Here is a 15851-nt window from a genome sequence, read left to right as displayed (position 1 = left end):
TTATATTGTATAAATTTAAACAGTTTATATTAAAAATTAAACGTTGCTGCGGTACATAAAAAAAAACTGCTATTTTAATTGTTGCAGATGTTAAAGTAGGGCAACAGAGAACGGAAATAATCGTAACACATACAATCGGATATATACTTTATTGGTCCAGCTGTTTAACTACGTAGAACTATTTATAAAACTTTACAAAATGTTCAACATGGGTTGCAATGGGGGAAACCTTGCTTAGGTATATTTACAAGGCAACAGAGTTACGCGATTTCTAAGAATCGATTGACGACAAGCATATAACATTATATAACATTAAATGTGATTATCGCAGAGATTCCTCCAACGTGTTTGGATTACGAATATTCCGAATTGAGAGATTTTCGTTACAAACGCAATTTCGTGATTGTGCAAATATCTTCAAGCTCGGATTTCGGTCTAACTAGAAAGACTCGTTACAAGTATATATTTAATATCGTTATTAAATAATTCGAGTGTGTTTAAAAGAATGTTGAATGCCGTACAATATATTGCGAGGCACGCGTTTAACCCTTTGTACATTTATATTTTACATAGATAATATGATATTAAATAATATTAATATATAATTAATATATATTAAAAAATTATAAAAAGATAAAATTTCTTAATAACTAAAGTGGGATAAATATCAAACAGATTACGATCAATTTTAATTATGGAAATTTAAAAAATATAAACAATTTAAATAACATATTACGCGTGTAAATCTAAAAAGATACCTAATTAAATCTGTGATTTCTTTTTTGATATCCGAATTATTATAATGATCTCATTAATTTTGATAATGATTGATTCTCTCAAATGTATATAAAGTGTATTTTTTTATAATATTAAATTTTTCAAATTTATCAATTCTTTCTTTTTAATTCTTTATATGTGCATATATTCCGTTACATAAAAATATATATTTACACATGTGAAGGTCGAAAAATTCGACTATCCTTGCGTGTATAAAATCTACTATCAATCAAGATAATGTACGTTTCGTTACCTGCAGCAGAAATAAAAACTAAAACTCACTAAAGAAATAACATTAATACAAAAATGAGAACCGCACACATAATCGCGAAGTTATATATGAAGAGTAAACGAATCCATAGTCTTCCATCAAGATTGTTTACAGTCCGAGATGAGCTATTTGTCTAATGTAAATTCGTTAACAATCCCGATTTTAATGATTGCGGAAAACTCTCCCTCTAAGTTGGGAGAGAATATTTCACTATTTATAAATGTCCCAACACGAAACATTAATTTCGTCGTCGGTGGATTCGTAAAATTACTTATGCAAATTCTTCATTTTGCGTGCGTTCAACCATTGAAAATCGATTATACTCGATCGATTATATCCTATAAAAATTGGCAGTATACAAACAATTCATCACATCAAAAGTCAATATGTATATATATATATATATATATATATATATATGTATATATATTAAAAAAGTTTTCATAACGAACGTTAAGATTGGTGACGTTTATACGTTTGATCCTTATATATGTTGATTCAAAGAAATTTCTTTTTAACGCGACTAAGAGAGCAACGTTATAAACTACAACCTTTACAATCTAACAAATTCGCTGTCTAATAATTGCATGTAATTTATGTAAAAACAGTGTTTTGCTTCAACGTAGTAGCATATATGTTTCGAAATTCTAACAAACTTTACAGAGCCATTTAAACAGCCTGTCCGAATTATAACGTCTTTATTTCGCATTACAATATTATTTTTAGATCGAACAAAAATTAAATATATACATACGTTTATGTATAATAATTTAATACAATTTTACGCAAATATATAAATTTATAGCTAATTTAATGTGAAATAATTTCGAGAAAAAATTCGAGTCTTTATTTAATTAGTAAATCGTGCTATAAAAAATGTTAAAAGTGATTTACTTGTATAATATAACTAACTTGTGAAAGAATCGCAATTTTTTGACGCGAATGTATAGGTGAGAAAAAAAACCCGCTAAAGGACATATATTGATCGACTTCCTTTCTCGAGCAAGCGATGTGAATTGAAAATTGTTCATTTGATCGAATCGAAGATTGTTCCACCTTTCATAGTTTGAATTAATTTTATGAAATTGCGTAGGAAATTCCGTAGTATAATATGTAGAATCTCTTAATAATACTAATAATAATAATAATAATAATCCGCTCAAACTTTATATATAAAATTCAACTGTCGTTGCCAGTAGATAGCGATGTTTCCGATATTACATCGTATCGGAAAACGTGACAAATTCAAACTACGGAGATCTAAATGTATCCTACCTACATTTATTACTTACTACTTCCTTATCTCGGCACAAACGCCGTTGCGATGCTTTCTACGTTTTATCGATTTTCATCAACTGTCGTAAGGAAAAACGATGGCGGTTCGCTTCGGTGGTGCGTAATGTTTTAGTCTCGACATAAGTGTAGGGTAGCAAAGTACAAGTATGGTGTGTCATATGTGAATAGAGGAATAATAATCGAATAACGAAGCGCGAGTGAGACATATATCGCTATATACGTCGTCCCTCGCTGCATTATTAGGTACCTAGAGCACTTAATATTCAGGTACTAATTACGTTATCTTGATTAATGCGATTCGAGATTATAATTAGTCTTAAAGGCTGATAGGAATAGAGCCGATACTTCGCGATAATACAATTACGCCTTCGTAAAAACACGACTATCGGATACATATAGAATAAGCGCGGCTGCATCGAAATGCATCTCTCTTAATTCCGCGCGAATTAAAGCGATAGAATTTAAGTGTCTAGACGGGGATATAAATGAATTTAGCATTGCAAGTCCAATTGTCTGATTTAAAAAAATTGACGACTTTGCGAGACGGATATCCGTTCTTACTCGTTCCAACTATCAGGGGATCTTTCGCATCTTGGATTTTATCTCCGTTCAAAACGTCCGTGTATGTGTTTGTGTGTATATGTATTATATCCTTATTAATATTTAACGATTTCTACGGCGATGCTTCCGGAGACCAGCTCCGCGCGCTATACATATATTTTCATCTATGGGGAAATTTAACGATGAGTGTGTGCTTTTGATCGCTTAATTTATATTTACACGCACATACACACACATATTTATATATATATGCATCTGTGCATGTAAATATGCTAGCACGAAACTCTGTATAGGGAAGGTATCGGCCCGTCGATAATACTCGCGCTAATTATCATTTGCTCATCAGCTGATTGGATCGACGACAAAGTGGACGCATAGAAACTGTCGCGATTTTACATTCAACTCAATATGGTTTATTTATAAGTTAAGGGAGGTCGTGTTTTCTCTCGACACTATATTTCCTCGCATAATTATTATTTAAATTTTTCCTGTGATTATTATTATTATTATTATTTTTTTTAAAGAAGAATAGAGGGAAAAAGCAATCTTTTTTAATTAGAAGCCATAATTTGCGTCCGCTCTGTCGTCCTGCTGTTAAACGTATGTTTTTGTCGGCGGACAGAATCACTTCCCTGGCAGTAATAACTAGCGTATCAACACGAATAAATATTTTCCTAACGCGCGTAATATACATAATTCAATTTGATCTATTTAATGTATCAACTAATACAAATTTCATTTATGCGCTAATTCAATTTAATAGTCGATCTTATCTTAGCAATTAGTAGGAAAAAAACTGTAGGGATATATCTTTCTAGGGACTATCATTCTTCCTTGATTCCACGATCGCACAAAAGTATCTGATGCGCGAATACAATTGCGATTCTTTTTTTTTTTTTTTTCTCAAAGTTACTATTTTACTTTCCGCTTACGCTTGCAACTGCGCACCAGCTTTACACACTAATGGTCCTCAATCTTTTTTTTTCTTCTCAAGAGCAACCCCAAATTGTCCGTATGTTACACTTGGGTGACACGATGCAGAGAATAAAAGAAAAGCAAGTTGAAAAAACAGCGTAACAATAGCATTTCTCGAGATAGCAACGTGAGCAATAAAAAAATGCAATATTATTCTTCTTTTCCCCGCTCGACTTTTCCAGAGATAAGGAAAAGCAAAAAAACCCTTTTTTCCCGAAACTGTCCAGATAGCATTTCTGTACAACTCCGGGATCAATATTTGCGTCGGAATTCGTAATAGAATCTAGCTTCTCAATACGAACACGACACCGCTGTAACACCCTATACTTAAAACGACGCAACAAACCCAGAAAAGGATCTTCTCCAAACTCATCTAAAACAAACGTCATCGTGAAAGCAGAAAGAGAGTTCCCATCAGCCTAAGAGTCTCGATCGCGCTTCGATCGTCTCTTTTACACACTGGTGGTGATCTGCTCTATGACGGTGATGTCCCGGTGACGTCGTGGACGCATCCGGTACGGGTCCTGGTGGCCGAGACCCTCGGGCACGCTCTTGCTGGGCCGCAACGGCGCGTGGAATTGCGGGTGACAGTAGTGATCGGGCTCGTGCATCCGCTCGGCGATGTACTCCCGCTCGCGCATGTTGTCCTCCACGTCGAGCGGCACGTGCAGGGACTGCGACTTGGGCAGCCGAGGCCGCGGCGGCGGCGGACAGGCGCATGGTGGCGGTGGTGGCATGACGCCGAGGCTCGAGAGCCGCGGCCCCGGCAGCAGCGGCGACGCCGGCTGCCGTCCCCAGCCGACCAGGAAGAGCAGCGCCGCGCCGCACAAGGAACTCAACGTGCACGCGTAGTAACCCACCCGCGGGCTGTTCGCGTTCATGTAACCTGCGTCGAGCGAGAGGAGAGAAAGTCGAAGTGCGATTAAATTCGTCGTCCATTTATTTTCGCGCCTGCAAACCGGACGAGGGATGATAGGGATGCTGACACTCGGACCCGTCGCGCTTTTATACGGTATGAGGGATATCTTGGGAAAGCTGAAGGATTTTTTTCACATTTTCTGAACCCGAAGTAAGGGAAAAAGAGAACTGTCTCTCTGTATAATTTGCGCTCTTTTTATATGTAATAATTATAATGAATGTTTGAGATTATTGTGTCACCAAAAGAAGATAGGAAGAACGTGATACAACATTTCATAATTTGTTTGAATATACAGGTATCTAAATAGGTGCGAAACATTTTTGGAGATGGTTCTTCGTCGAAAATTAAAGGGGGTTTCTTATATAAGTATATATTCTTATATCCCTTCCTGAAGAGTTAATTTAAATTTTTTTTAATAATAAATATCCTTTTTATTAATAGAAAATATCCACCAAGTTTCATTTTTTGTCTAAAATTTGAAAAAATAATAAAAACTTAATTTTTATCTTCCTCTTTAGAAAAGTGTAACTCCTCAAGAAGAGACATAAGAGTATGTGTTTATATAAGAAATCTCCTTAATTTTCGACAAAGAACTATCTCCTAAAATTTTTCGCACTTATTTATATATGTCCTATATAAAATTTTTTGACGTGAAATCTGAAGTAGGGGAAAAAGATTTTCATAATAATTTCCCCTGATTATAATCATCGCATATAAAAGAACGAAATTATTATGAAAATCTTTTTCTTCTACTTCAGATTTCACGTCAAAAAATTTTATATAGGACATATATAAATAAGTGCAAAAAATTTTAATAATTATTAAATTTTAATAATTATTAAATATCGCCGATGATTGGACGATATAATGGTACTTTTTTAAAAAATGAAAGAACGGAATAAAAAATTTCATAATCTATAAATTGTTCGTCTAAATATATAAAATTTTGAAAAATCTTGATAAATAAAAAAATGTAGACTTATCTTTCTTCTTCAAATCGATAGAGAATCAATATCCTTGACTAATGATGCCAATTATTCATCACATTGAATGTCATACGTAAGCTGAGGTGTAATGGATTAAAACATTCCCTTCTCTCTTGAATAAACATTTTGTCACACTTAAATTTCGATGTTTTTACATCTCACTTTTCGGAGTAAATTACAAAAGATCATGCAATATAACAAAGGTGTCTCTGCGAGTCGATGAATTTTCAGTGACTGCATTAAGCTATTTAAAGTGACCAAAACTTGCAGTTGTACAAGCGCTTGAATACGCTGACAGTTGTCATGTTTCCTTGAATATTCTCCTCTCAGCTCGCAACAGCAGTATTTTCCCCAATCCCTTTCCTCCCCGCGTACATTATTATTTAGGATGCTGGGGCATTAAATTCATACACAAGGCACCGTAAGACTATTAGTAGGGACGGATTTAGCGAGCAAGCGGAGCGGATTTCGCCCAGCTTGGTGCTTTAAAGCTCTAATACTGTTGCGCGTCTTTGAAGAATTTGCGTATAAAGAAAGTACCATGTATATACGGTTTTATAAAATGAACGGAAAATGTGGGACGAATCTCTTTACAGGAAATGCTACGATAAGAGACACGTAATATCCCCTTCCGCGTTACATCTGATATATTTAATATTCGTCATCGCTCGAATGAAAAAAAAAAGTAGTATGAAAGTATATAATCTTCTTTTTCAATAGAGACTTTCTTAAATTTTCATTTCGCGAATTTATAAATATATTAGAGAGAGAGAGAGAGAGAGAAAGGGATGTGGAGGAGAGAGCTTGCATCGAGGAAGATTCCTGGTTTCTACGCAAAGTATCATAGAAAAACGAACTTGAATTAAATAAGAAAAAGCTGAAAGTGCGCGCCTTTTGCGGAAAACTGATCTCGTAACTTTTGCATACCTGTGAGAGGAACTCCGAGAAGGATCGGCAGAGCTTCCGCAGCTTGAACCAGAGCCCAAGATCTGGCGAAATGTCTCGCTCGCAGCCTTTCCAGAGCCAGCATCTTGAGAGAGTAGAGCGCGCCGCCGAGCGAGGCGCCGTAAAGCCCGGAGGCCAGTACGAGTCCGTGATAACCTTGCACGCTACCAAGAGCCACTTGGGCTACGGCTTTAAGCAAAGAGGAAACGTAATTCGGATCGATAACCCTTGAAAGAAGAGGGAAAGGTAGAGCCGAATCTACAATTTCCACCTATTTATACGTGCAAAATTTATACGCCGCGTGATATATATTTTTTTCACTCGTATTTTTCACCACCGTAATTTCTCTCCTATAGAAAGCGCTTCCGCGCAGATTCGCCGATAAAAGTCGAGCTTTTCTTATCGGATAAGCTATATAGCGAACAATGCTTCGGGAAAAAATTTTAGACGCTCTCGCAGCAAATACATCTATTTTTAAAAAATTTTAGAAATTTTCTCTCCTTTGCGAAATTTGGTTTAGAAAAAAAAAAAAAAAATCAAAGAATCTATTAAAGTGAGATACAGGAAGGATAATTAATCCGATAAATAAAAAGGCCTTTCGGAATTTCACGGTAGTATCTCACTACTGCGCGGAAAGAATTTTCTCTTAGAATTCACCCTGAATACCCTACACAGTAAAATTAATCGAACATATTTTATATCTTATTGTGGTAGATATTAATATTTTTTATTGTGGTAAAAAAATATTAATCAGAGAAACTCATAAAATTCTTCCAACACTATATTGTCCCGCATTACCATGATTTTCAGGCTAAACTCCGAGAGAGAATTCCCTCTCGGTGTGGAGGAAGATGATCGAACGTCAACAGCGATTTGGAGTTCTTGTTTCGCAATTAAACTCGTCGACGTGTAAACGAAAATGATTACGGAGTCTAGCTTATACTGACCGACCCCGATGAGGGCAGCTTGGCAGAGATATTGCCTGGACACTAGGCACTGAGCGGAAGGTCTGGCGGTGACCACCCCCCAGGCTGCGCATCCGAGTGCGGCCGCCAGCCCCAGACAGGTCTGCAGCAACACCAGGGCGCTGGCCTCCAACCCGTCCTGGTAGCCTTGCAGCGCCTGTAAGCGATGTTTCTCATTAAGGGTTTCGCGCGCGCGGAGAAAACGCGCGCTATATCGAATCAACCTCATCTCGCCGACACAATACCGCCGGTAATGACGCGCGTCTAATATCGATTATCGAAATTGGCTCGTCCGACTCGCCGAGATTAGCTTCGGGGAGAGATCGCGGAGATTAGGAAACTCGAGGCTCCCTCGTTGCTTTGATTCGCATAAAATACCACTTCGATCCGGCCGCGGGGCATTCTACTCCTTCTCGACCTATATCGATAACCCTATATCTCTGGGCCAATTATCCCTCTTGAAAATATCTCTCCCGAAGTTGAGGAAAATTTGCTTCGTTAAAATCCCCCAAAATATATCGTACGGAAACATTTTTCTTAACCCTCGCGCAAGAGAAGATGAGTAAAGTAGTTTTCGTATAGGTTGTTTTTTCTTCGCGACATCAGGTTTCTAAGTGATTTTACGGTGATTAATGATATACTTCTCCATGGTGGATGGAGAGGAGAGGTTCTCGAGTTCTTGCCTCTCAATCGCACTTAGACGTAGAGTGCACTTACGATGTAGAAGGCTGGAGTGTAGAGACCGAAACCGGCGGCTCCGGCGGCCAGCATGAGCATCCTCACGGGACGGGATCCCAGAGGGCTGAGATCGACCAGGGGCTGCCTCGGCATCTTGGTCGCGGATTTCTTCTCCTTGAGCTTGCTGCGCTGATTCTTCAGATGCAATATCGCCCGGCGTTGCGGGTGGTATAGAGAGGCGCTCCGGTATATCAGTCCCAGAAAGAAGGCCAACGAGAGCGCGCCCGTTACCGATTGAAGCCCCAGCCGCCAGCCCAGCTTCCTAGGAAGAACGGAGACACGATTATCCGGCTATCCGGAGAGAGAGAGAGAGAGGGATCCGCGCGTTGAATCACACAGCTGAACAGGCGCCTTCTTACGTGCCACATCCGGAGTTCGTGAGCTTCGTAACATCCCCTAGTTACGTTTCATATCGCCCTCCTAAAGCTACTGCATTTGCATTTCTGAGAGAAAATCCTTTCCTCGCGGCACGTTTCTTCTCCTCGTTGAAGTTATTATCGTATTTATCTTCGTTCGCGAATTCTCCCCAATAATGTTAGGAAAATGATATTTGAATATTTCATTCGATATATTTTATTACATTATAATATTGAAATAAATAATATATCGAATAAAATATTCAAATGTCTTTTTCCTAATATTATTGGAGAGAATTCACGAACAGGATAAATATGATAATAATTATACATATATATATACCATTCTTTCTTCGTTTCGTTTAATCTAACCGAAGCGAAGTTATATTATTCTTTGATAATAAAATCTCAAAAATTGCAATGCATGCATAAACATTATTATTGCAATTTGCATAAAAGTATTTATTATATTATTATAAATATAATATGATTTTCGTGCCGAGACATTGCGATTGCGAGACATGATCACATGATCAGTCTCGCGCAAGCCGTGCAGCGTGGCGGACGTATGGAGACGCGTAAATCTAATGAAAGCATAAGTATTTTGATCATAAGATTCTTGTAGAAAATTTATTTTTCTGTTGAAGACTTAAATATTAAATTTTTATGCATGTTGCAATTTTAAGATTTTATGATTAAAGAATAATATAACTTCGCACGTAATTATATTCGATTAGATTAAACAAAATGATAAATATATGTATATTATATACATATATTAATATTTGTAGATTTTAATAATATTAAGAATATTAAACTACATAATACTTTTTAAATATAATAACGACACGTTTATTATACAAATTTTATTTAGTATGACGTAAAAATACCTGAAAATATCGCTATAAAAAATCGTTTAAATTGTAATTGATTATATCATAATGTAAGAAATTAGTTAATTCCTTCGTTTATATTGTTATAAAAGTGAAATGACTCCTATATAATAGCTCTAGAAGAGACAATCTTATCAAAGAGTAATTTCACAAAAATTTGCGTTAATTAGTTCGAGAAGATAATAAGGACGATAAACTTTAACACGATCACGTACATTTTTTTTTAAAGCTCAAATATTATGCATTATTATTCGCGCTCGTAACTTCCGCAATTTGTAATAAAAGTTGTGTAATAGAGTAGCTTTTGCCCTGACGCTGATACAGCTGATACGATTTATGAAACGTAATGTTCCCACACTATAACGTTGCAACAAGCAGTTACGCGAAATTCACGTATACATATATACAAACGCATCGTCAAACGATATTACGTTTAACTTGAGAAGAACATTTACTTTCATCTTGATTATTTTTCGTTTTCGCAAAATCCTTAACAAGAAAATATTACGATACTGTTTAAGTTTTACTGCTCTGCAAAAACGCTCTTTAATATTTCCATACAGCGTAATCTGAACATTCCGCGGAAAAATCTCATTTTTTATTTCAATATTTAGTCAAATAAAGTGAAAAGCATTATAATATAATATAAAACCGCGATAAAAATACTTAAGCTGAACTGTTTTAAAATATTTTATTTGAGCTTATAAAACAAGAACGTGAATGGAACGTTAACTCGTCGACTGGCAAAGATGATAAGTTGAGGTCAAGAAATAAAGAAAAATTTGGAAAAAGGAAACCATTTAACTAAAAAAATACCAATCTGCTAGAAAAAACATTTTATAAATGTAGAGTCAATTTTCGCGTAATCGAATTATCAAAGAACGGGCGAATATATATTCCCACACGTACTCTGTATCTGTCGGATGTTTTTCTTTAAGAAAAAAAAAAGGGAATAAATACACGGGAGAGATGTAACAATTTTTAAGCTCCCTCATTTGCGCGCAAAGGGGAAAATGTTGGGAAAATACGCACATAAAGAGAAATTATAAAATAAGGAGTAAGATCTCTTTCTCTCTCCCTCTTTCTCCAGTTCCTCGAGGAATGTATTCAACGTATCAGTAGGGAGCAAAAGTTGCGCTTTAATCCCTGGGCGTGAGGATAATGAGGCTACGGCTCATGACTATTCATAGTACACATCCCGTACGTTTTTATCACGAACACGGCCGTGTTATCTCCGCGAGCGGTTTAAATTTATTTTCCCCCAGACCTGTACCGCCGACGTGTACCTTTCCTCATTCGCTCCCTATCGAATCCCTATGGTATGTATGCGCATTAAATGTTTATCGCGTATGCGCTCGGGTCAGAGATGAGATGATGGTTCGATAACGCATACCGCGTGTAACAAACCGCCCCGTTACTCGATATACATACATATGTGTCAGAGAGAGAGAGAGAGAGAGAAGGTAAAAAGGAAGGAGAGAGCAAATTATCCTGCAAAAAACCGGCTTGCAGCACGTACGCAAATTGGAGGGCACGTTTTGACACCCACGTTACCACGGAATTTTATATATGTATATTAAACGATATCTATTTTTCATGTATGTATGTATGTATGTATGTATGTGTGTGTGTGTGTGTCTATATGGAACATATACATGCAGCCGATCGTGCATCGGTGCGTATAATGGGCGAGGAAGTAAAAAATTCACCACATCTCTCTCCCTCTCCGATGGTGAAAATTGTAGCGTGGAAATATGGCGTTTCCCCGAGATTTTTACGTTGACGTATAGATACGATCTAGTTTTTCGAGTTTAAAAGATAAGAGATATTTAATTTTGCGACAATAAATTTTACGGTATAACGTGAATATATTATATTTTAAATTATAGTTGATCCCTTCTTCCTACTTCTTTGTATCTCTCATCCTGCAGGATTATCATTGTATTTAAATAATTATTAATTTAATGCGTAAACATAATAAATGATATAAACCATAATGTATAATAAAATGTGGATAACTGATTATACAAAATATTGTATATTCCATGATTTATTATATCTATTCATTTATAATAAAATGCTTTCCAAGTATTCATAATCTCGTCATATTGATTTAATTCGATAGGTGTAATTAATGAACAGCAAACTGAACTGAAAAATCGTCAAGAATAACCTTTGACCAATTTTTAATACACTTTGAACAGGTATTTTCTGTTCGATTGCACTTTTCAAGTTGGAAAAGAAGTGTCGTTTACTTCGTTTAGAAAGAAAATAGAAATAAGAACGCAAAAGAGAGAAAGAGACGTAGGAGAGACGCCACTTGTGGAAGAACAAATCTGATATCACCACCCATAATCATGAAAGAAATTCGCAGCATCCGGCAAACTGTATCCGCATTGCGGTGATTCCCACGCAAGATAAAACACGGGGATTATCCGTGACTAGCGTTCCTAGTAACGTTAATCCATTAAACAAACAACGTTGCGTCTATCGAGAGCGAAAAGTTTTTGTTTCCCAAGTAAAATTGCGAAAGCGAACGAATTATAATCTACACGCGCACTCAAATATTTCATCCCCCTTCGGAGAGAAAAAACTTTTCAATAAGTTTTCAAGATCAGCACACGACATTTTTACATATCGATTAAAATTCTGATATAATAATTTTTGAATTTTTCATATATCACACAAATATAGAAGAGGAGAAAAATGTCATAAAATTACACAAAGAAAATATAATTAATATAAAAAATAAATAATGATATAAAGCAATGCTAAATTAATACCTAATCAAAACATCACATACCAATGCTCAAGCTCGTATGACAATAAAAACAATGATAAATTATTAAATTAAGGCCATGTGTAACGAGCAATACGATATTATTTTATTATTGAGAAGAAAATTCTTAATTTGAAATAATAATTATACAAACGTTTCGAGCTCTACTTGCTCCTCTTCAGTGCGCAAAAAAATAGTGATAATAAATAACGATAATAAATAAATACATAAAATTCTAATAAAAAATCCGCAATACATAGTCAATATAAGTTATATAGTTGAGTCATAGTTAAAACGCAAAATATATTTACAATGAATTGAGACCATTAAAATAGTTCAACAAAGTAAGAACCCAATTAGAAGCAGAATGATTCGTCCGGTTATTCATAAAATATATTAGAATTATTAATAAAAACTTGGAGTGACACTTATACATTACTCCAAATGAACCACTTATCGTTATTTGACGAAAGTCCCTCGATCTGGCAATGATTATGTTCATCTTCTCCAAATTATTTGATATTTGTTAACTGAATTTAAAGAATTTATTCAATTGTAAAATAGGATTCCACTAATGTGTATGTGAAAAAAAGATTAAAAATTATAAATTAAACTAACTACTAAAATATTGAACCTTTATGCTTACAAATTGTTCCGAATAACTTGAGATGACGATGCTTCTAATTGTTGTTGGTCTTATTGTTAGTACTTGACTGTTGTCTAGTCTTTTAAAAAGTCAAATAAATAGGTGTCAGATCTCACAAAATAAACATTTACATAAGTCTAAAAATTCGATATTTCTTCTAGAATGTCGAAATACGCGTTGTTAAGCAATTCGGTGTCTGTGTTATTATTTATACCATGCCTTTGTTCCTTGATGTGTATCATTTCCGAGATAAGTCTTTTATAATAATTAGATTCAATATCAAGTATTTTAACGTTATCCCAATCAAAAGCATGTTTTTTATCCATAATATGTTCAGAGACCACAGAATGCTTGGAGGAATCAAATTTAATATTATTCATATGCTCTTTTAGTCTAGTGCGTAATTTTCTTTTGGTTTGCCCAACATACGAAGCTTCACAATCCTTACAATTAATTTTGTAGACAACATTATTATTATTGTTATGCACGTTTTTGTCCTTGTGGACTTTAATTAATTTGTTAAGATTATTTAGACAACGGTATCCTACTCTGAAATCTGATTTTTTTATTGTCGATGCTATTGTCTCAGAAATGTTATTAATGTATGGAATGACGAAAAATTTTTTCTTGCTATTATCTTCTGCAATTTCTTTTTTTCTATTGTTGTTAAACTGACCATTGTTTAAAACTCTTATTCTCTTATTTATTTCTTTAAAGATTAAATGAATAGGGTAACCGTTGTCCAATAATATTTTAATACACAATTCTAAATTTTTCTTATGATATATGGGATGAGATAATAACAATGCCCTATTAATAAGATTATAAATTACTCCTATTTTATGGCACATAGGGTGACTCGATAAAAAAGATAGTACTCTACCTGAACATGTCTTTTTTTGAAACCAATCTAAGTGTATGATGTTGTCTATTATTTTAATGTTTAAATCTAGAAAATTTATGCTTCTATTAATTTCGTATTCAATCGTAAATTGTAGTCGTTGATTGTAACTATTAAACTTATTCAATACGCTATCAATTTTATTCTTTGATGCCACCATAATAATGTCGTCTACATATCTATAATATATTCCAATACCGATGTCCAATTCATTAATTATTGATTCTTCAAGATCTTGCATAACAATATTAGCAATTATTGGCGATAACGGGGAACCCATAGGTGTGCCATAAACTTGCTTGTATACAATGTCATTAAATGTGAAGTATGTTGACGACAATATAAATTTAACCATGGAAATGAATTCATTTTTTGGAATTAATGTATGTGTATTGATATAATTCCATCTATTACTCACACTTTCTATTGCAAGATCTATCGGAATGTTAGTGAATAGTGAAACCACGTCTAATGATATTAGAATATCTTCCGCACCAATTTTCTTACCCGCTAGCTTGCTGTAAAGTTCAAAACTATTATTTACATTACTTTTTCCCGTAGGAATAGTATTTGAAATGATTTTATGTAAAAATGTGGCTATCGAGTAAAGCGTGGTATTAATCGATGACACAATTACTCTAAATGGAGTATTCTCCTTGTGTATTTTTGGGAGACCATAACATTTTGGAAGAAGGGAGTCGCTGGAACGTAGTGAGTAATATTCTTTATTAGAAATGTACCCTTTTTTTTGCCATTTCTTAAGAATATCGTTTAGTTCCTTTTCTATTTTGGAGGATGGGTTCTTTTTTATGATAGAATAGGTGCTATTGTCTTCAAGTAAACCTTCCATCTTATTCGTGTAATATTCTTTTGTCATCGCGACTGTTACGTTGCCCTTATCAGCCCTTGTAAAAAGAATATCCGGATTATCATGGCAAAACCTCCTTGTATATTTATACATACTAATCAAATCTTCATGAGTTGAATTAAACTTAGTTTTGCCGTGTAAAAAATAGGAAAGTTGTGGAACCAGATTGTTACGTAATGTATTTAAATTTTTCATGTTAGAACTAGTGGAATTCCCTTCTATATCTTTGATAAACTCGTGTATGGCCAACTTTTTGTCATTCTTAAACGGCAGGCCGAATTTACTTCCAAATTGTAATAGATTAGTGACATTGGTAGGAATTATTGTGTCAGTCAAATTAATAAACCATTTTTCGTTAGTACTGGTTAGAGGATTAATATGTTTGTCTCTGAATTTATTAGGATATATGACAATGTCTTTGTTTATATTATTGTTTACTGAAATTGTTGATTGTGGAATGTCTATTTTGTTGATGGAATAACTAAGTTTAATCGGTTTGATATTTCTCAGATATTCGTCTTGTTTCTTTTTAATTAGCCAATTAAATTTGTTATTATGTTTGTTATGTAGTCTGTTATGAAACATGTCAAATGAGATGAAATGATGTCTTAAAATTTCGTTCCATATGTGTACTGGCAGTTTGTTAGCCACATATCTTGAAATATTGTAAAGTTTACCATGTAATAAATTAATTAATCTATATAAATCTCTGATTTCAATATTTAAAATTTGTTTTTTGAATCTGTACAGCAAGCTATCAAGCCTTTTTTTTCGATCTAAAGTGATGCAAACAAAATTGATTCCTACAATACGACGTCAAGTGGTTAGGTAAGACATCAAAATTTTTACAATGTTTTAAAAAATTCAACTTTGATCTAGCTTTGATTATTTGATAATTTAAATCAATCCATTGCTTTAACCTCCATGTTATTTCTCCCCCAAATGAATTATATAAGAACTTAAAATTGAAACGAT

General features: G+C 34.5%; 1 protein-coding gene and 1 long non-coding RNA gene across 3 annotated transcripts in view; both read right to left on the bottom strand.

Annotated features, from left to right (window-relative positions):
* Positions 1–130: 130 nt before the first annotated feature.
* Positions 131–15851, bottom strand: part of LOC114944514 (monocarboxylate transporter 4) — a 102883-nt gene continuing 87162 nt past the window's right edge. For both annotated transcript variants that reach the window (XM_029320452.2, XM_029320460.2), the window contains 4 exons: positions 8413–8695; positions 7678–7852; positions 6713–6919; positions 131–4766 (listed from right to left, as the gene is read on the bottom strand). In XM_029320452.2, coding sequence (XP_029176285.1) covers positions 4333–4766; positions 6713–6919; positions 7678–7852; positions 8413–8695 — 1099 coding nt within the window. In that variant the 3' untranslated portion in view covers positions 131–4332. The remainder of the gene's footprint in view (positions 4767–6712; positions 6920–7677; positions 7853–8412; positions 8696–15851) is intronic.
* On the bottom strand, positions 12546–13607 carry LOC146722958 (uncharacterized). Its single transcript, XR_014924846.1, has 2 exons — positions 13108–13607; positions 12546–12991 (listed from the first exon to the last, which is right to left on the bottom strand). It is a non-coding gene; the product is annotated as an uncharacterized LOC146722958 (long non-coding RNA).

Source organism: Nylanderia fulva, unplaced genomic scaffold (assembly GCF_048542155.1).
Source record: "Nylanderia fulva isolate GAGA-0341 unplaced genomic scaffold, ASM4854215v1 Scaffold25, whole genome shotgun sequence".
Taxonomy (NCBI): Eukaryota; Metazoa; Arthropoda; class Insecta; order Hymenoptera; family Formicidae; genus Nylanderia; species Nylanderia fulva.
This window is presented reverse-complemented; position numbering and strand designations above follow the sequence as displayed.